General features: G+C 36.0%; 1 protein-coding gene across 3 annotated transcripts; it reads right to left on the reverse strand.

Moving 5' to 3' along the window:
- Window positions 1-1,760: 1,760 nt before the first annotated feature.
- CDK1 (cyclin-dependent kinase 1) lies at window positions 1,761-19,225 on the reverse strand. Of its 3 annotated transcripts, none has more exons than XM_011988320.1 (8): window positions 19,099-19,225; window positions 17,346-17,407; window positions 12,424-12,580; window positions 11,502-11,625; window positions 9,035-9,205; window positions 4,573-4,736; window positions 4,335-4,476; window positions 1,761-2,737 (listed from the first exon to the last, which is right to left on the reverse strand). In XM_011988320.1, exons 2-8 carry the CDS (start codon window positions 17,380-17,382, stop codon window positions 2,639-2,641), a joined length of 894 nt encoding a protein of 297 aa, XP_011843710.1. In that variant the 5' UTR covers window positions 17,383-17,407; window positions 19,099-19,225; the 3' UTR covers window positions 1,761-2,638. The 3 variants fall into 3 exon arrangements, with proteins under 3 accessions (XP_011843710.1, XP_011843709.1, XP_011843711.1); XM_011988319.1 differs by having other exon boundaries at window positions 18,988-19,107; XM_011988321.1 differs by lacking the exon at window positions 9,035-9,205 and having other exon boundaries at window positions 18,988-19,104.
- Between the last annotated feature and the right edge of the window lie 2,638 nt (window positions 19,226-21,863).

Below are 21,863 nucleotides of genomic sequence, written 5' to 3' on the forward strand. Positions count from 1 at the left end.
ACTGTCCCCATTAGTCATGCTTCACTCTAGCCATCTTGTCCCAAACCCATTTAAACAATGCCCTCTACTCTCTTCACTCCAAATCCCACACACGTCTTTGTCCACAATGCAAAATGAGTATGGTCCTGTGAAAACTCACTGACTCGTTTGAATATGGAAATTATTTAAACATGAATGAAACTGAAGTTGACATATGAACTAGTTTGCCAAAGGAACTAATGTTTAAAAAAAAAAAAAAAGTTCTGCCTAATAGAGTTTTCAAGTCTCCTCAAGTGCTTTAAAATATTTTGCTAAAATTAAAAACTATTTTACCCTGTTAATCTAAGTCCCCAAAAGATGCTTTATTGGGCCATTTTATTAAACTCTCAAATACCATTTTTTCAAAAACTTTTACTTTATATAGGCCATGCCCAAATAAATTAGTAAAGATTTCACTGCTGTGCTCATATATGAAGCCTATACTAGTATACGTATGAAATATGCAGCTTTCTCCCCTCCACTAAAGAGTGCAAACTCAGAGAAACAGAGTAACTTTAAAGATATTGCATGATGTCATTAAGTTTTAAGACAACTAAAACCAAATATAGGCCCCAAATGGTCAAACTCACCACTACTGATGACAATGGAATTCATCTAAATCAGCTTGGGGAGAGCTTTTGAAAAAACACATTATTGGGATACATTTCCCAATTTTCAAAATCTGAATTCAGGGTAGTGCCAGAGTTAGCTTCTGGGCGTTTCTAGCACATAACAGACTTAAGGGTCACTGGCCTAGAGACAAGCTCCCTTTTAAAATTAGTCAGAAGTACCACAGCACAAACTAATTTAAACATACATTTGAGATGAGGACACAATTCAGTAGCTTCTCACCTAGTCACTGAAGTTGGTTGACACAGGATCAAAAGTAGGTCACTCACTATAGCAAGAGATGACAGTGTCCTACCATCTGTCTCATTTCCCTGGTCTACCAAGTCAGTTCTAATTTGATGTACTGTCAACTTTTCAGACACTTGGACTCCGTGGAGCAAGAGCGGTGAGGTTGCATGCTGTTTCTACATTATCTACAAGGCCCCAAACGTTTGTATCACCCATGTATCTATATACTATTGAAAAAATAAATAAGTAAATAATTATATAGGATACACTGCTAGTTTCTGTTCTACACTGGGGTAGGAAAGGGATTGTGATTAATGCTGGCTGTAAATCACTAACGGGTTGCAAGCCACAATTTGCAAAACAGATCTAGTTCAATGCCTCACTTCATAGACAAGGAAACACAGACCTATAGATACGCCATTATACCATCTCCAATCTTTAGTGTTACCTTTCATTTACCCAATTCCTGCCATGCAATCCTAAACAACCCTCCACAATATAACCCTAAATGACTTCCATTAATAGGCTCCAGATTCTCTTAAGAACAAACTGGCTTCCACCAAAGACTACAGAACAGGACAACCAAACCACCAATCATAAGAGGTCCTGCTGCTGAAGAACGTGACACACACTTTCTTCTAGAGTGCAACATTTCCAAGACAAGATGAATTAGATAGATCCCTCGTTACATATCCAGTTGAGTGTAAAAATCAGTAATCCAGGAATGTACATTCTAGCCCGTTAACCAGGAGGAAAAATAGAGGAGATATGGTTGGAAAAAGGATAGAAGTACGCTAAAAAAAGTAATAAAACTATTGTACACTTCTCTTGATTGCAGCAAATAATTCAAATTAGGCTGCTTATAAGAATCACAATGAGCAGCATTATTAGTTAAACAATTTAATTCTCAAAGCTAGTAATTTTAGCTAAATATACATTAGAGCCTTTTTAGACGGCTACTAATAAACGCTATGTCAAAATGTGTAGTTTTAAACTCCGACTTGAAAGCCAAGATAAGCAACTCCTTCAGTTATTACTCTGACCAAGGCATAAGAATTCACTTAGACAAAAAGCTTTCAAAACATACCTAAAAATAGGATAGTTCATAAATTTTCAAAACTGTTCTTCCCTGTTGCGGACAGCCCTTGATCTTTGTAAGACTTAGCAAATTTTGGCATGCTCTCATGTTAGCTTTTTAAGTTACTGAAAACTCCCTATAAATTTAGCATCATTTCTCAAATCTGTATAGTTTTCTCATTCCGAATGCTTAGACATTTAGGTCAAAAATTAAAATACCAGTAGAAAAATATTCATCTTTAGCCAGGTTGTATAGTTACAACATGGTAAGAAACTGATGAGAACATTTAAACATTCAGAGCATAAAAATACTTCAAAGCATTATGAAACTTGAACTTAGCACTTCCCTAAATTTTAGTAGTTCCAACTACAGGAAACTAAAAACTGCCATAAGGACTGAGATGATTTAAGCCAACTCAAATTTTTTCCCGATTCCTAACATCAATATTATAGTTTTATTATAGTAACAAATAGTTGTTACAGTGAGACCTACACACATATACAGAATTATATTTAAATTCATATAGAATATTTACATTTTTAAGTTATACTTTTGAAATTAGAAGATGAAGTACAGCTTAAGTTTGATAACAAAGAAATATATATAAGACAAAAATAAACAAGAGTTAACAATAAAAACACAACTATCTGTTGTTATAACATGTGGAAACTTTTTGTCAGAAAGCTACATCTTCTTAATCTGATTGTCCACATCATTAAAATATGGATGATTCAGTGCCATTTTGCCAGAAATTCGTTTGGCTGGATCATAGATTAACATTTTCTGGGAGAAAAAAGAAAAAGAGATATTTATTTAGGAAATAAATCATTTTTTACAAAATCTCCATAAAACCTCAACTTTTCTAGCAATAAACCAAAACTAATACTTTCAGTGAATATCTATTAAATGAGCATTTCCACTAGTTTAACATACAAATGTCTCCTCCCCTACATTTCACCCTTGAGGTCTAGAATAACCTACTCCGTAAATCACAGATATTCTCGATAACCTCTTTTTGTTATCAATTATGGTAAGACTCAAGCATTCAGAAATAGCTTTAAAACTAAGACATAAATATAGGAAAGATGTCTAGTTAATTATATTTACGTTGAGAATTAAATGGCCACCTGAGTTATTTACAACATTCTTTAAATGGCAATTAACTATGGCAGTTTCTGATGTAGCTTCCAACAAGTTCCAAATAAAACCCTTCACAGCACAATGTGTTATAAAAATAGCTAAAATTGAGTCACTAAAAGAATTACAGTCAGACAACTTAGTATAAATTAGTTTATGCACCAGAAAAAGCTCAATAAAGTTTAGGATTGTAAATTTGATCTTTAAGAAACACTAATCTTAAAAAAATAAAATAAAATCAACAAGCAGACTAGAGATTTTACTAACTAGTTACCATCTGAACTCTCATGTAACCAGCACCATACAAACTGCTTTGGATAAATCATGGTACTCAATTCCCACAGCTAAAAGTAGGTATTAGTGCCATTTTACAGATGAGGACATTGAGGCTCAAAGGGAAGTAACTTGCCCAAGTTCACAGAGCTAAGGAATAAAGCTCAAATTTGAAACCAAGTTTAATTTACAATAATGGTTCTCAACTAGGATAGACTTTGCCCATCAGGAGACATTTGGCAATATCTGGAGACACTTTTGGTTGTCCTAACTGTGAAGAGTATACTACTGGCATCTAGAGAGTCGAAGACAGTGATGCCATGCCACTAAACAAGCTATGATGCACAGAACAATGCCAGCAACAAAGATTTATCCACTCCAAGGTATGTCAATTGTGGCTAGACTAAGGAATCTGATTTATTGTATTTGATCTGGGGGAAATCTAAGCTTAATTTTGTGGCATAAGGAGTTTTCACACTCTGAAAGTAACCCGAAGACCAATGAGAAAACATATACAATGGTATAGCAATAGATCCTTCTGATGGAGAAGCTAGGTACAAAGTGCGAATAAAGCTTATTCTGAAGATGGCTTTAATAATTTAAAATATCAACCAATAAGAAAAACGCTTACATCTAGCATAAACTAAGAGGGCTTAGTAATGACAAAAATGCTAGAAAAGAGAGCCACTACAATTCAGCAACTTGAAAAAAAAAGTGTATTAATCCTGGTCTCTCCCTCAAAATGTCCATAGCTACTTGTCAGATAAAAAACAAAAACTAATGCTAAATCTTCCTCTCAAAGCCACTAGTGCCTCTTGATATCTAAAATGAAGCTAGCATAATACAATGTACATAACAGACACCTAGCTAAAAAATGTGTGCATTCTTCCTATTTTCTAGGTAAAAGAAAGAACTGAATATATTCTGAATCATCAATAATTTGGAATTCAGTATAAAGGGCACTCCTTACCGAGAGCAAATCCAAGCCATTTTCATCCAAGTTTTTGACGTGGGATGCTAGGCTTCCTGGTTTCCATTTGGGAAATGTATTCTTATAGTCCTGTAAAGATTCCACTTCTGGCCACACTTCATTATTGGGAGTGCCCAAAGCTCTAAAAAACAGGAAAACAAAAATTTCTTAGTTAAAGCATAAATGTAATCTCATTGTTACATATGTTACCTTTATTATCTCAGTTTTTAATAGCTACCTGAAAATCCTGAAGAGTTGATCAATTTCTGAATCCCCATGGAAAAGTGGTTTTTTAGTTGCTAGTTCAGCAAATATGGTGCCTATACTCCAAATATCAACTGGAGTTGAGTAACGAGCTGACCCCAGCAATACTTCTGGAGATCTGTACCAGAGTGTTACTACCTATTAGAAAGCAAATTTTTACAATGAATAAATGTGGTGCATAAAATTAGCTAAACTTGAAAATCTATATTTTCATTAGGACTGTCCTTTAAAGGCTGTATGACTGCCACTAATAATATTGTTTAAGTCAATTAAAGGTACACAAAATTGAAGATAAATATTTCATTTCTAAGTTTTATTCATTAGAAGACAAAACAGATAAAAGCATAATAAATCTTTTTTTTGCTTTTCAAATCACTAAAGATCAAGACAGTTATGCAGCCTTACCTTCCCCCTCACTGAAAAACCAAACCCACTGATAATAGATTTGGGGTGATACTGAACAAAGTGCAGGTACTTTTTACTTGCTAAGATGGTACATAACAGTACCATTATAACATGAATAAGAAACATGAGAAAGAAATAAAGGGTGGCCGGGCGTGGTGGCTCAAGCCTGTAATCCCAGCACTTTGGGAGGCTGAGACGGGCGGATCATGAGGTCAGGAGATCGAGACCATCCTGGCTGACATGGTGAAACCCCGTCTCTACTAAAAAAATACAAAAAACTAGCCAGGCGAGGTGGCGGGCGCCTGTAGTCCCAGCTACTCGGGAGGCTGAGGCAGGAGAATGGCGTGAACCCGGGAGGCGGAGCTTGCAGTGAGCTGAGATCCGGCCACTGCACTCCAGCCTGGGCGACAGAGCAAGACTCCGTCTCAAAAAAAAAAAAGAAAAAAAAAAAAAAAAAGAAATAAAGGGCATCCAAATTGCAAAGGAAGAAGTCAAACTGTCCCTGTGTGCAGAGATGATATACAGAAAAACTGAAGAGAGTCCACCAAAAACTCTTAGAACTGATTAACAAAGTTGCAGTATACAAAATCAAAATCAGCATACAAAAATTAAAATTTTCTATACACCAATAACAAACTGGCTGAAAAATAAATCTAGAAAGCAATCTAATGTATACTAGCTGCAAAAAAACCTAGGAATAAATTTAACCAAGGAGATGTATAATCTCTACACTAAAAACTATAAAACATTGAAGAAAAAAATTAGGAAGATACAAAAAAAAGACATCCCATGTTCATGAACTGCAAGAATATAAAAATGACCATATCACCACCCAATACAATCTACAAATTCAGTGCAATCTCCATCAAAATACCAAGGACATTCTTCACAAAAATAAAAAGAAATCCTAAAATTCATATAGAACCAAAAAAAGACCCAAAATAGCTAAACTAATCTTGAGCAAAAAGAACAAAGCTGAAGGCATCATACCACCTGACTTCAAAAATGTATTACAAAGCTATAGTAACCAAAATAGCATGATATAGCATAAAAAAAAAAGCAAAAAACAAAAAAAAAAAAATAGAGACTCCAGAAATAAATCCATGTATTTACAGTCAACTCATTTTTGAGAAAGATGACAAGAACATTCACTAGAGAAAAGCCAATCTCTTCAATAAATGGTGCTGGGAAAACTGGATAATCCATATGCAGAACAATGAAACTAAACCCCTATAACTAAACATACACAAAAATCAACTCAAAATGGATTAAAAAAGACCTTAAACTATGAAACTACTAGAAGAAAACAGGGCAAACACTGTTATCGATATTGGCCTGGACAAAAATCATATGGGTAAGACCTCAAAAGCTCAAGCAACAATATCAAAACTAGACAAATGAGGTGGCCAGGTGCAGCAGCTCATGCCTACAATCCCAACACTTTGGGAGGCCAAAGTGAGAGGACTGCATGAACCCAGGAGTTCAAGAACAGCCTGGGAAATATGCTGACAGCCCCATCTCTACAAAAATTTTAAAAATTAGCCTAGCATGGTGTAGCACGCCTGTGTATGGGCCCAGTTACTCAGGAGGCTGACAAGGGAGGATCACTGGAGCCCAGGAGGTTGAGGTTGCAGTGAGCCCTGTTTGCGCCACTGCATTCCAGCATAGGCATTCCACCCTGTCTCAGCAACAACAAATAGACAAACGGGATTATATTGAACTAAAAAGCTTCTGCACAGCAAAAGAAACAAATAACAGAATAACAGAATGAAGCAGCTATCTGCAGAATGGGAGAAATTATTTGCAAATCACTCATCCAGCAAAGAATTAATATCCAGAATAAAAAAATAATAGTAAGAATCCAATTTTAAAAATGGTCAAATGATCTGAATAAAACTTTCTCAAAAGACATACAAATGACCAGCAAGTATATGAAAAAGTGCTCAACATCACTATTCATCAGGGAAATGCAAATCAAAACCACAATGATCTATCACACCCCAGTTAGAGTAATTATCATCAAAAGACAAAAAGTGCTGACAAGAATGCAGAGAAAGGGCAACTTTTATGCACTGTTGGTGGGAATTTAAATCAGTACAGTCATTGTGAAAAACTGTTCAGAGGATCCTCAAAAAACTACAAACTAGAACTACCATATAATTTAGCAATCCCACTGCTGGGGGTGTATGTCCAAAATAAATAAAATCAATTATGTCAAAGAGGTAGCTGCACTCCCATGTTTATTGAAGCACTCTTCACAATAGCCAAGATACGAAATCAACTTATGTTTCCATCAACAGATAAAGAAAATGTGGTGTATACACACACTCACACACACACAGAAAATGTAGTGTACACACACATATGTGAGGGTGCACACAATGGCATACTAGACTACTACTCAGCCACAATAAAAGAATGAAATCCTGTCATTTATGGCAATAAGGATGAGCTGTGAAATAAGCCAGGCACAGAAGAATAAACACTACATGTGTTCACTCATACATGAAAACATAAAAAGTTGATCTAATGGCCATAGAGTAGAATAGTGGTTATTCAGGGCTTAGAAGAGGAAAATAGAGATAAGTTGGTTTATGGATACAATTACAGCTCAAAAAGAAAAATACGCTCTAGTGTTCTATATATAGCACTGTAAGCTGACTAGTTACCAATAATTTACTGTAAATTTTCAAATAGCCAGAACAAAGAATTTTGAATGTTCCCAACAAAAATAAATAATAAATGCTTGGGGCAATGGATATGCTAACTACCCCAATTTAATTAACACATATTGCATACATGTATCCAAATACCACACTGTACCCCATAAATATGTATAATGTGTCAATAAAAAACGATTTTTAAATTATTTAAAAAACACGAATAAGTCAAATAACAGCTTATTAGTGATATAGAACTAACCAACCATTTCAGTATATTTATCATATGGTAAAAATATTGCCTCTTAGAACAAAGCTAATGAGATCAATATCATTTGTTTAAGACAAAGAAAACAAAATAATCTTATTTATATAGCCATGTAAGAAAATGATAAAAAGGGCGGGGTGCGGTGGCTCATGCCTGTAATCCCAGCACTTTGAGGCCAAGGCGAGCGAATCACGAGGTCAGGAGATAAAGACCATCCTGGTTAACACGGTGAAACCCCATCTCTACTTTAAAAAAAGTACAAAAAATTAGCAAATTAGTCAGGCTTGGTGGCAGGCGCCTGTAGTCTCAGCTACTCAGGAGGCTGAGGCAGGAGAATGGCGTGAACCCGGGAGGTGGAGCTTGCAGTGAGCAGAGATCGCACCACACACTCCACCCCGGGCAACAGACACAGACTCCGTAAAAAAAAAAAAAAAAAAAAAAAAAGATAAAAAGAGCTAACAACCAGCCAAGACAACTAATCAGATGAGCACTGTTATTAGTTTTGATCTGGAGACAGTCTTTGGGTCAAGGGTAGACAACTCCACAGAAGATAGCTTTTCAATAATCCTTTACTATACAATGTTCCCTTTCCTTCAGAAACACTAAATGCCAAGTCAGCAATATAATACAGATTAAACAAATTAATTCCTAAATGTATCAGAAATAATATACCTTAAGGAACAAAACCTGTCTTTGAATCAATCTGACTATACTCAGGAAGGGTTCGGTCAGGAGACAGAAACCGAGGTGGTGACTTGAATGGGGAGAGTTTAATATAAAGAATTAAAGTACAACAAAGGATGGGAATAATGTAAATAAAGTAAAAAATAATGAGAACGTAAAAACTGTAGCTAGGAAAATCCCTTCCTCCTGCTGTGTCTCTCTAGTACCCTCTACCTTAACATAGCAGCTGGCAAAGAAAAAATACTTAAAGGCTTCAGTTACATTTTCACAGAGCATGCAATGAATTTGGAGCTGAGAGGCAATAAATTGATACTGGCACTGAGCAGATATCTTTTATTATTTCTTGACTTCACAAATACAGAAAATAATCTAGCAATCACACACATTCAAAAGCCATCAAAAACCACTATTCTACTTACCTCATGTGTATAAACTCTAATAGGTATTCCGAAAGCTCTGGCAAGGCCAAAATCAGCCAGTTTAATTGTTCCTTTGTCATCAATCAAGAGATTTTGAGGTTTTAAGTCTCTGTGAAGAACTCTTCTAGAGTGACAAAACACAATCCCCTGTAGGATTTGGTATAAATAACTCTGGAAAAAGCAAAAAAAGTTAGAAACGTAAGCAAAGTACATGATTTTCTAAATAATGTTTCAAAGACAAAAAATTAGGTTCCAGAGAAATAATTTAATTACTGGAGCTTTCAGGTCATTTTAGGCTAATAAGCATTTGTGGGTGGGAAGCCGTTTACATACAACATCACATTTGTATACCTAAGAAAATGATCTTCACCTTATAGACATATCTATAATCATGTCAATGCATTTAGTCTTTAAACATTTTTGGTCCCCGATCCTTAAATTACAAGTTGGTTTTCTACACAGAAGCCTCTTGAATTTTCTTCCATATACCTCTACCAACTCTATTTTCTATCTTCAATACAGTTGGCCTTTTCTTTCATTTTTACATATTCATTTCCTTTTTGAAAAAATTAGATTCTAAAAGTGATGGCAAAGATATTATGATTATATACTGAAATGGATAAAATTATCATAAAATGCTGCTTAGTTCAGAGAAAAGTGCTTTACAAGACATTTGTTGCCAAAGACAATGTCATTGACATTTGAAGTAACATGAATACTACAAGAACAAAGTACACAGAAAAATGACTTACAGTTTGAAATTGGGAAATAATACAGATGTTCCATCTTAGAGGGACAAGTGGCGTTCAAAAACAAAACAAAACGGATGCTCCATCTGGATAAACTTATTCTAAGTTGAAAAGACCTTGTCGAAATGCATTGAATACACCTAACCTACCAAATATAGCTAAGCATAGCCCACCTTCAATGTGCTCGAAACACTTACATTAGCATATAGTTGGAAGTGTTGAATACCTCGTTATTTATTGAATACTGTACTGAAAGTGAAAAAACAGAATGGTTGTATGGGTAAATGAAGTATGGTTTCTAGTGAATGTGCATCATTTCTGCTTCATTGTAAAATTGAAAAATTGTAAGTAAAACCATTGTTGCCTGTATATAAAACCAGTTAGAACAACTGGCTAGTCATTTGGAAAAAGATAAAGCTGAATCTGTATCCCAGTTTTTAAGTCAAAATAAATCTTGATCCATACAGAATTTAAGACAAAAAAAAGTGTGTGTAGAAGACAGGACTTACTAAAACTACCAGAAAAATAGTGACATGTATTATTCTAATACATTCGATCTTTGAGTGAGGAAGACTTAAAAGCAAGACATAAAAGCAGAAAGCCCAAAAGTCATGCAAGATTGTTAAAGACAGTATCCTAATGAAAATATAGTAGAGAATAGGAATAGGCGGTTTATGATAGCTAAATATGAAGTGTTAAATTGTCATGAAATATAAAATTAAAACAATCTTAATACGCATTTTTCACATAGTTAAAAGACTGATAAAACTAAGTTTTGGTAATGATGTACTAAAACAATAAGTGTTATACACCATGAGTACTTAAGAGTAAATTGCTATAAGTTTTTTAGAGGGCAACCGGTAGTATCTATCAAAATGTAAACAAACATCTTCAATCCATCATTCCCACTTTAAAAATTTATCCTATAAAGTTGCAAACAAAGATAAATATCTATAAGGACATTCAGTGCAGTACTGTTAATAAGAGCAACAATAACCAAGTTGGAAAATAATTTAAATGTTCATCAATATGGAAGTGGTTTAAATAATTATATCAAAAATGTAACTAGACATAGGTAGATCTACATGTCTTCATAATGTTTTACACAAAAAGGGGAAAATATGTATACTTATACATATGCAAATAAGTCCATTTTGTGTAAAAAAGTCTTTATATACCTACAAAGTGAACATACAAGTATAAGATTATGAATAAAACTAACGACAGCACTACCGCTGCAGAGTGGTTTGGTAGAACTGGTGTAAGAATAAGATACTTTTATATACTTCAGTACTTAAAACTGTACAATTTTATAATTTAACTGAAATACAATAAATGTCTACAATAAATTGAGCAAAACATATTCAAAACTGGAATAAAACACCTACAACCACTACTCTGCCCTAGGCTTTCATAACTTTGTTTTACATATATCTGACAGCCAAAGAAAGACCAGACTACCCTAGTTTCCAACAATACTTATCAGTTCTATGTTATCTCAGGCACTACTTTTTACTTACTAGAAACAGTATCTGGTAATAACATGGGTAACTCTAACCTGTATAAACTAACCATGAGGGAGAAAAATGAAATACTTTTTCTTATTCTATTTTCTAACACTTTTTCCAAGCATATTCCCACAAAACCCAGGGACTTCTGTATATAGTCGCTTTATATCCACAGTGCATAAATATTAATAAAATTAGATAAGCTTTTACCTTAACGAGTGAAGAATCCATGTACTGACCAGGAGGGATAGAATCCAAGTATTTCTTCAGATCCATGGAAAGAAACTCAAAGATGAGATATAACCTGGAATCCTGCATAAGCACATCCTGAAGACTGGAAAAAAATAGATATATATGAAAGAAGAATCCAGCAAACATTTTTGACCTCTGTTTCACAAAATAAAACTCCTTCTATAATTTCAGTTGCTATAATAAAAACTGGGGAAGATGTAGTAACTTCCCTAATGGCTGAGACTCAAAACTCAAATTTAAGAAAGGAATCTCAGGGGAACTATTTAAAATTAGGCCTTGTACAGGAGGTGCCTGTTTATAAGGAGCCTGTATTCCAAAAGAACATATCTAGGTTGGCTACTAATTGCTGAGAGCTTATTTTTTCATCGAAGTGAATTATAAAAATAAATTTTAAAGTGGTATCTGACCTTAAAAGCTACTTCTAATCTCTAGCCCCAGACAAATACATAGATTTTAACTTGGACTGTTAGGAAGACAGCTCTCCAAAAACACCCAATGCAAATAGATTAAGGAAAAAAATCTTTTTCATTTGACCTAGCTACCTTTCTTAAGACTCTGACTAAAGGATCTTCAGGAACTAGAGCTCCTCAAGTAGGAGAGAGTTGACAAAGCTCTATGAAAAGGGCTTTACTTCCATGGCCAATTTACCTTGCTTTTCCAGCCCCAAATATTAATCTACATCACCAATCTCCTCTAACTCTGTTCTTAACAGCCTGTTCTCTTTTACATATGTGCAGCATTCTCAACTAACAAAAATAGGGTTCTAGTCCACTTGGTAAGGCTAGACCAAGAAATTAAGCAAATGTAAAGATTTCCAAGTTGAAATTTATATTTGAAATAGCATGCAGAAAATGGCTTACATTCAGATATTATACCATACCTGACTATATTTGGATGACGAAGTTCTTTTAATAGAGAAATTTCCCGAATTGCAGTACTAGGAACCCCTTCTTCTTCATTTTCTAGTCTGATTTTTTTCATGGCTACCACGTGACCTGTAATTTTGTGTCTACCCTTATACACAACTCCATAGGTACCTGAAACAAAGTAAATAATATGCTGTGTGACACACTCACAAACTAAAAGATCTTTTTTTTTTTTTTCTTCCTTATGGCAGGGTCTTGTTCTCTTGTCCAGGTTGGAGTGCAGTGGGGCAATCAAAGCTCACTACAACCTCCACCTCCTGGGTTCAAGGGATCCTCCCACCAAGCCTCCCAAGTAGCTGGGACTACAGGCACGCGCCACCACATCCGGCTAATTTTTGTCTTTTTGATGGAGATGGGGTTTCACCATGTTTCCCAGGCTGCTCTGGAACTCGTGAGCTCAAGCAATCTACTTGCCTCGCCATCCCAAAGTGCTGAGATTACAGGCGTGAGCCACCATACCTAGTCAAACTGAAAGATTTTAAGATTATTGAATCTCATAAGGGTCACATGATAGAAATGTCTGGTGTGGCCATATGGGAAGTAACTTACTCATACCCTTATTGCTTCCAAAAAGAAATTGAGAGTAACTACAATCTGTATGGCTTAAAAATAAAATTCATGTAGTCATCACAAGTTTTCTATACATCTAAATCACCATTAATGTTCCAGCATATTTTACAGAACAAAATAGATCATTTGCAAATTAAAATTAACCTTCTGCCAATATCCTACCCAGCAATAAAGCAGGCATAAAATATAGTGTAAAAATTTGGGCTCCAGAAATATTACTGATAAGAGTCATTATGCCACTTCCAGAAAATACTGTAGAGTGCTTTATGCTTTTCAAAACACTTTTATCTGTATCTCAAAATACAGTCAACAGTCCTCATTCTCAAAAGAATGGAGAAAAAAGACCAGATGTTTGTTTATTAAACCTAATAAAGCACATAGTATGTACTACATATTAGGAAAGCCTCACACCCATTTGCAAGTTGATAAAAATACTGACTTCGATATCTGGGCTTCAGGTAGTGAGCAACAGTATCAATCATAAGGAATAGCAGGGAGGGAGGAGATGGATACAGGGAATGAAATGGCAATAAGGGAGAAGACTAGCTAAAATGCATCATATATGTGGCAACGCTGAATTCCCTAGGTAAGTCTTTTTAAACTCGAGCTGGAGTTTAGGGAGGTCCTGAATCCCTTAAGTACACACAAAATTTTGTTGAATAGCTTGCTTTCCACGGCATTGTTTTAACTTCAAAAGTGTTTAGAGTGCACTGTTCTAGGGAAAAAAGCCTCTTCTATAGCTTTTATGAGTTTCTCTGAAGGTAGCAATATTGCAAAAAAGGCTAACAAACCAACAAATTACCAACTGCTTAGTTAGAATATTAAACAGTTTGAGCAGTAGCAAACTGATGTTACTTAAGCTTAATTTTTTTGACAGAACCTCTATACAAAAGTCTATGTTTTCTTAAATACTGGTGTCATTTTAAAACTATAAACTGACATAAAAGCCATTTTATACTATTCTGATTAAATTGTGGATTAATGTATAACTTTTTGATAACCAAAATTACTCTACGTTAAAGGAGAATTGACTGTATTTAATCCTCACAGTCATCCTTAAAAGTAGATAACCTTCATAAACTTAAAATCTACATTTTTTTGGGGATGTAAATTAAGCTCTCATTAAACACAAAAAGTAGGTAAACCGTAGCACAATCATCTGGCATACTGTTAAAGTGATCTCAGGAAAATTAGTCACTTGCATAATGTAGTAACATAAGCAGTTAATGTTAAGTTCAGAACTAATTTTTTTCTAGCATCCTTTCTTCTCCCTCAAGTGTACAATATCACCTAATCCTAAATAGCTTTCAGAATTAACAATTAACCAGGGGCCAACACTCAATGTGTTGAATTTTAGAGATAATATCACTTCTCACTGAACTACTGGAAGAGGGGTTAAACAAAGCAGAACTATTCTATTGGTTAATCATCCAAAATTGTTTTTGAAATACATGGTATATGCTCCAAAATGAACTTGGAATTCTAAAGACAGAAATACTCTAGGGTATTTAACTAAGTATAAATATCAATAACTAAGGAGACAAAAATCATAACACAGGTAAGCCTAGAAGATCACTGTAAATCGAATGGAAGATTTATCCCAGGAAACAAAAAGAAACAAAAGAAAAATAAGTAGGATATGATCAAGTTATGGAGGCCCTTAAGCAGAAAACCTTCATTAAGCAAGTATTTATCAAATGCCCACTAAATGCCAGGTAAGGTTCCACCATCATGGATACAGCTACTCTACGATCCAAAAAGACATTTTCTTAAGACAGGAAGGAGTTCAAAGATTAGTATGACAACACTCAGATTTCTGTAATTCAGAAGAAACCAGAGAACAATTTTTGTAACATTTAAAATAGTAAAGTCTGGATATATTTAAGAAATGAATTAGGTTGTCAAGACTCACTGTCAAGTGAGAGAAAAGGCAGACTCTTCTAAATCAGAATTAAAGAGGCATTAACTGCCAAATGAAAGGCATGACCTTGGGTGGATATTCAGAATATACATGCAGATTTAGGGGTAGAACATTTCTACAACTTACTTGAAATGGATTAAAACGCAAAACAATTGAATGTTCTCACCACAAAGAAATGACAAATGCATGAGGTGATGGATATGCTAATTACTCTGTATGATTTGATCATACAACACATACATGTATCAAATCACCAAAACATACCCCATGAATACGTACAATTAAAATGTGTCAATGAAAAAAATAAACAATGCTAACATACACACAGATAATAAAGTAAATATGACAAAACACCAACACCTTGGTAAAACTATTACAAGTTCATTGCATAAACCTTTCAATATAGATTTGGAAATGTTCAAAATGAAAAGTTGAGGGGAAAAAATATAACTTTTAAAATAGTATTTTAATACTAGACTTTAACCAGATACCTAGCAGAACCAAAAGAAAATTCTGTGTGGATCATTTAGGCCTCCATTTATTTTCACAAGTTCATTTTTCCAAAACAACATCCAGCACATAATCCAAAACAATCAGGCTTGGAGTAGAAACAACAATACAAGCCAGAAAAAGAAACAGTGTTCAGAAGAACAAACAAGGAACACAGATGTTATTATTATCTATTGGCTATCTCCTGTGGGTTGGGCACTGCTGACAGGCAGTGGGCAAACAGTTGTGAACAAGACAAAAACCCCAGCCCTCAAGGATACTATGGTATAATAATTAAAATGGCTATTAAGCATGATGCAAAGGGAACTACAAAATGCTCTTGGACTAGAGGAGGAGATAAAAAATGAAGCCAGTAGAGACTGGCCTCCAGGTAGAAAGAACAGCCATTGCCAAAACTCATAGGCCAAATCACAGGATACATTTGAGGACATCAAAGAAATCCAAATTAGAGTTGAGTGGCATTAGATGAGGCTGATAAAGAGACAATTTTGGAGACAGTGTTCATAGTAATAACACAATGTTCAAATGATAAACATTTGAAGGTTTTCTGAGTTACAGCACTCAAACAAATGCTTTCCATAATATTGTTCAATTGAATCGTATCTTTCGTGTTAAGTCCCATTATCACCATTTGCAGAGGCAGAAACCAAGATCCAGAAAAGTTAGAGGGTTTACCACTGTCACACTTATAGAAATAAAGACTGGGAGTCATATGACTTAATATATGTAATGGATTACATTTAAAATTACATTCTTAACTGCTCTTATTTATGGTAGCAATTAAAGTACTTTTCTCAGAAGTCAAATCTGTAGTTTCCTATAGGTTTGGAGTTCTATCATCTTAAAGAAAAATATATTTATACTTTAAGAAGGTCTCTTTTTATGCCAAACTAAAATCAACACAAATTCCCTGGGAATTTAAGGAACATACTACAAAGCATTAGACATACTAATCACATTATTTTTAATTCAGCAGCAAAATTTGTTTAGTAGAATGGGTATGAGGTATTTAATTTGTTTAAAAATAAAAATAAATACACACACACACCCCTCCAATCGAACACCACACTAACTTGTCATTCCTATTTCACTAAATTCCCTCCAGTATTCCCCCCTTGTTTTTTTACTATTTCTTGTCAAGTGAGGTCTTTGATCACATTAAAAATATAGTTGGGAATTTCCTTCTGGCAGAACCGATATAAACTGGATTCTACTAGCAAATTATTTTGTACCTGGAGAATTGAGAATGTTCTGTTGGAGTCAAGGAACAGGCGAAGGGATATACCCCTCATTTGTGCCATATATAGATCTGATCATTCCTTCAAGTACCACAGAAAGGGAATGATTATATACGTAAGTTATAGTTTTAGAATAGCTTAAACATGTACATATGACAGGTCATTTTTTTCTTACGGTAACTAAATAGAAATTTTATTTAAATTAGAATAAGTCAATTATTGTAACCAGTCTATAAAGACTGGATAAAAATATTTATCATCCTAAAAATAATTGAAAGAGACTAAAAATAGATTATGAAATTAGCATAATTCTGCATCCCTAACCTCTGCCCCTCAACACATGTGCAAGTCATCAATAGTGTCTTCAAAATACAAGTATTTCTGATACTTCTTTAGTATCAGAAGACTGTAAGACTATGGGGGTGAAGGGACGGGTCATTAGGGATTCAGTAATTTCAATTCTCTTGCAATGTGAACAAATTTGCGTTTATTAAGTAAAGAACATATATTAACGCACACTGGTACTACAAGACATCTTAATGGTTGAATTTTAATAAATATTTACATGTGTTCATATTACAGAAGTTGTAGCATTGTTAAATCATCCCAAAAAATTTATATTACTAAAACCACTCACCTTCTCCAATTTTCTCTATTTTGGTATAATCTTCCATAGTTAGTCAATGGGTATGGCAGATCCTAAAATGAAGGAAAAACTGACTTAATTACATGCCACTAACTTGAGTAGTTTTAAGCATTACACTGTATGTAAAGCATGTTCCACTGTGCCTACTGCAGTACATAAGTATTCCATAAATATTAACTACATTCAAACAATATTTACAAGGGTAAGGACTCCTACAATAACTTTCCATCCTTCTTGACTCCTGAGACATTGGAAACACGTGTATATTCTATACTACTGTAGTATTTATTTAGCTTCTTCCAATCAAAATAACCCTCAAATTCAGATATCAACTTGTCTATTCTTTCCAAAGAAAAACCAGAATTATGTTCCCTTGTTGTGACACTAGTACCCGAGTGTGCCAAAGTTATACCCAAATATTTCAACAAATTTATACCGCTTTATGATATTCCTAATTTTATTCAAAACACTATTTTTTATAGTTATAAGGAGAGAACTAAAATGTGTTCGGATTGTTCATTAGGAAAATTTTGTTTAAAGCGGCAAAAACATTTTAAGTGTTTCCAGTTGCCCACGTGACAATTTTAATCTTTTTTTCCTCTGCTTGCAGAGGTCACAAACATGCTCAAGACTTTCAAGGTACTTTTTCCAAGAGTCGGAAATATCACTTAAGCACCCTAAAACAAAAGAATGAAAAGTGCAGTTCCACAGATAAAATTCTAATTATAGCCTACACAATGTCAAGGACTAAGCAGAAAAACTGTATACCTGAATCACAATGAATGGGTTTATTAAAAAAAAAAAAAAACAGCACAGAAGTTCAAGACTTCCTCTGAAGTTTGTCAATGAAACGTCAGAACTCCAGGCATAATTACCTAGATTTTTCTAACACCCATCACTGATGATAAAATCATTTATAAAGCCCGCTCTGAACAGACCTTTAAGTTCTATTTCCCACATTCATCTTCAAAGAAAAAATCAATCCAGAAAGAAACAGAGATATATCTTTTTAAATGAAAAAAACTGCACTACACTGCTCATAAGTGTTAAGTGCCTGGGCTGAGTGTTCTTAACAGCTCCAGGTGGGCCGGGGCCGGGGCCGTGGGCAGAGCAAGCCCCAGAAGGCCCACGAGTTCCGGGATCGGTTTCTCAGGGCAGCCTCGCTTTAGGAATCTGCGCCTGTACCTGGCCCAGGTGCGGTCCCGCTTTCCCACCTCCGAGGCGGGAAGGGAGGGTGCTCAGGGGCCGGGCCCAGGAAGGAGCCTGCCACTCCGCTGGCGCTCAGTGTGGGGGAGCGGATTTTGCTTCAATCAAGACCCGAAAGCCTCCTAAGGCAGTTCCTAAACAGCCGACCTGAACTCACGACTGCAGCCCCGAACCCCCACCCCCAACCCCACGCCGCCTAACCCCGCCAGGCTGGGCTCCCATAGCCTCCCTCTAAAGCCGGCGCAGTGTGGTTCAGACGCCCAGGCCCAGGCAAAGGCCCTGCCCACCCCACCCCGAGGCCCAGCCTGGCCCCGCGCAGGTCCCTGCTCTCCAGTCCAGCCTTCTTAGAGGACCCCGTTCCTCAATACTCGCCCTTCGAGGTCCCCGGGCCGTCCGCTAGACACGACCCTGACCCCAGCCACTGTACCCGGCTTATTATCCCGCGGCGGCCGCAGCGGCAGCTACCACAACCGCGTAACTCTCCGCTCAACTTGCAAGAGCCAGCTTTGAAGCCAAGTGCGAGCAGTTTCAAACTCACCGCGCTGAAGGACCCCGGATCCACCAATCGGGTAGAACGTAGACTTTCAAAGCAGCCAATCAGAGCCCAGCTACGCTAGGCTGGCCTTCCCGGGTGTCTAGAGCGCGAAAGAAAGAGGAAAGGGCGGTTAGAGAAAAAGCAGGAGGGCGGGCGCCAACTGAGTGCGAGCGCAAGCGCTCTCCTCCAGCCGGGAGAGTGTCGTCCTACTGTTTCTAGTCAGCGGAGCAGGAAACTACTGTTCGCTCCGTTCTTCTTTTAAATTTTTTCTCCGAGCATTGGCACAGTTCAAATCTATTATACTCAAAATAGCTCATCAAAAAAGTGATATTGGGTTTAACATCGAGATTCCATTACTTTCACTTCTAATACTTAGGGTTAGGAGCGTATAGTTATGTTTTTCTAAATGCGTGATTTGCGGGCTGGCTCCAAAAAGCACCTTTCAGTGACCTTAAGAAGGTAATGGAAAACTTAAAAGACTGTCTCAAAACTGTAAAGGAAAATTTATTATTTATATCGCTGTGCTTTGTTTCTACCTCATTTTTGAATTTAATATTAAATTATTTTATTATTTACATTTTGTGTATTATGCAATTAAAAACATTTGAAATGTAAATTTTAAAATATTTTCACATCAGAATTTTAAATATATAGAGAGAGGCATGTATTTAGAGCCTGGGTTTCATTATGCTATGCATGCTGGCCTCCAACTCCTGGGCTCAAGCAATCGGCCTCAGCCTCCAGCGTAGCTGTGACTACAGGCATCCGCCACCATGCCCAGCTTAAATATTAATAAAACACAAAAATTCACAATTCTATGAGGGGAGAAAAAGAGGTTTAAATTATGCTTTAAATAATCCAGTGTCAAAAACTCTGTCTTCATTGCCATCCACAATATCCTTAAGACAGATTTCTGCATTTAATGCAGTTAATTTTTTTCTTGTTCTTTCCTTCTTTCTCTCTTTCTTACTTTTTTTTTTTTTTTTTTTTGGCCGGTTTGTTTGCAGAGACGGTGTCTCCTTATGTTGCTCTAGCTGGTCTCCAACTCCTAGGCTCCAGCAATCCTCCTGCCTTGGCCTCCCAAAGTGCTGGGATTACAGGTATGAGCCACCAGCCCAACCTAAACACCATTCTAAAATCTTTTTAAAATAAACAAATAGAACAGTAAAACAGAGCTAGAGATAATAAAAGTCCATTTTAAGGATTTCTGGTTGCATTGATCCTAATAGGACATAGAACAAAGATTGATTACCACATACACCGCAAGTATGTATTAGAAGACCCAAATTAGAATATGGAATGGAACTTCCTTACCCTTGTGATATAGAATATATCACATGCATTTAAGTGTTTAATACCTTTTAACACAATGAGCTGCATCTATCATCTGGTATTATACATTGCATCTGGCTCAACCTTGACAATTTTTGTTCCTAGGTGATAGAGGCAGAGCATTTGGGATTCATGGTATAGGCAAGAATTTAAGAACTCCTGCTGGAGCCTAATCACTTTTAAAACTTATGTTTAAAATCCAAACTTCATTTTTTAAATGAAAAGTGCCCCAGAGAAATGCTCTAGGGAACCAGGCTGTTCTGTGCAGTTTACGGTACTGGTTTTAATGAATTTTAATATATCTTTCTCTTTGAGAGGCTTAAGCAAGGAATTCAACTTCTGTATCATCTAAAAACAGCAACTAATTCATTATATCCATTTCACCTTCAACATAAAGAAGACCACAAGCTTCCACAGCTGTGATGCTAGGTGTATCAATTTAACTCAATCATCTTTCTTTATAAAGTTTCAGAGGTTATTATAAATCCATGCTATCATCTTGGCAAATACAATTTATTACCCTTTGGGCCAACTTCCATGTAGTGTCTCTAAAGTGCAACACTGTGCTTCATAGACACAAAAATGAATAAGATACAGTTACTGCTGGAGGTGTAGAGGGTAGGGGAGCACAATGATTATTGAGAATTCTCTTCTGGTACTTACCTTGTAACTTATGTTATAGGGCCATGTGAGAACCTGGAGGAGGAAACTGCTAATGCTAGCAGAAGTGACATTTGAACAAAGACTGGGGAAAGAATGCTTCCAAACAGAGGACATTGTATGAGTAAAGCACAGAGGCCAGAAAGTCAACCCAAGTAATTCAGGGTGCCACCCATAGTAGAATGCAGGAAGTGCTGCATCCTGTGATGTTAAAGTCAGAGAAGGGAGTCTGCAGTCAGACTCCTGATGAGCCCTGAACAATGTTCCAAAGGATTTGAGCAGGAGAGGTACACACAGCCTTGGAATCGTATTTTAGGAAAACGACCATAGAGGTGATATAAAAATAAATAAATAAAAATAAAAAACTGAAGAGGAGAGCAGGGGAAGGTATGTGCTGTGAAAAACTTCCTATCTGTATTTTGGTAAACTCCATTTTGGAAGGAAAAAAAAAAAGATCAGTTGGTATTGCACATAAGTATTTTTGGTTTTGTTTCTTATATTTAAGTATTGCTATGGCCCAAGAGCTTGGTAGCTCTCACTCTGCCATGTGAGGTTAGAATAAGGCACCTGTCGGTGAGGAGGAGAGCCCTTGCCAGAACCTGATGTTGCCTGCCCTCTGAACTTGCACACCGAACCTCCAGAACTAAGGAAAAATAAAATTTTGTTGTTTAAGCCACCTAGTCCATGGCATTTTGTTATGGCAGCCCTGGTCAAGACAAGTGTTTTTTTTTAGATAAGAAAAATTGGAGAACATTTACTTGAAAATACACCTCGGG

Source organism: Mandrillus leucophaeus, unplaced genomic scaffold, assembly GCF_000951045.1.
Source record: "Mandrillus leucophaeus isolate KB7577 unplaced genomic scaffold, Mleu.le_1.0 Scaffold327, whole genome shotgun sequence".
Taxonomy (NCBI): Eukaryota; Metazoa; Chordata; class Mammalia; order Primates; family Cercopithecidae; genus Mandrillus; species Mandrillus leucophaeus.

Excerpts from the sequence above, each read along its gene's own strand:
- CDK1 (XM_011988320.1), bottom strand. The coding sequence starts at position 17,382 with ATGGAAGATTATACCAAAATAGAGAAAATTGGAGAAG. Across the intron at positions 12,581-17,345 it reads AATAGAGAAAATTGGAGAAG|GTACCTATGGAGTTGTGTAT; the intron begins GTGAGTGGTTTT and ends ACTTTGTTTCAG. Across the intron at positions 11,626-12,423 it reads CGTCATCCAAATATAGTCAG|TCTTCAGGATGTGCTTATGC; the intron begins GTATGGTATAAT and ends ATTTTTTTCCAG.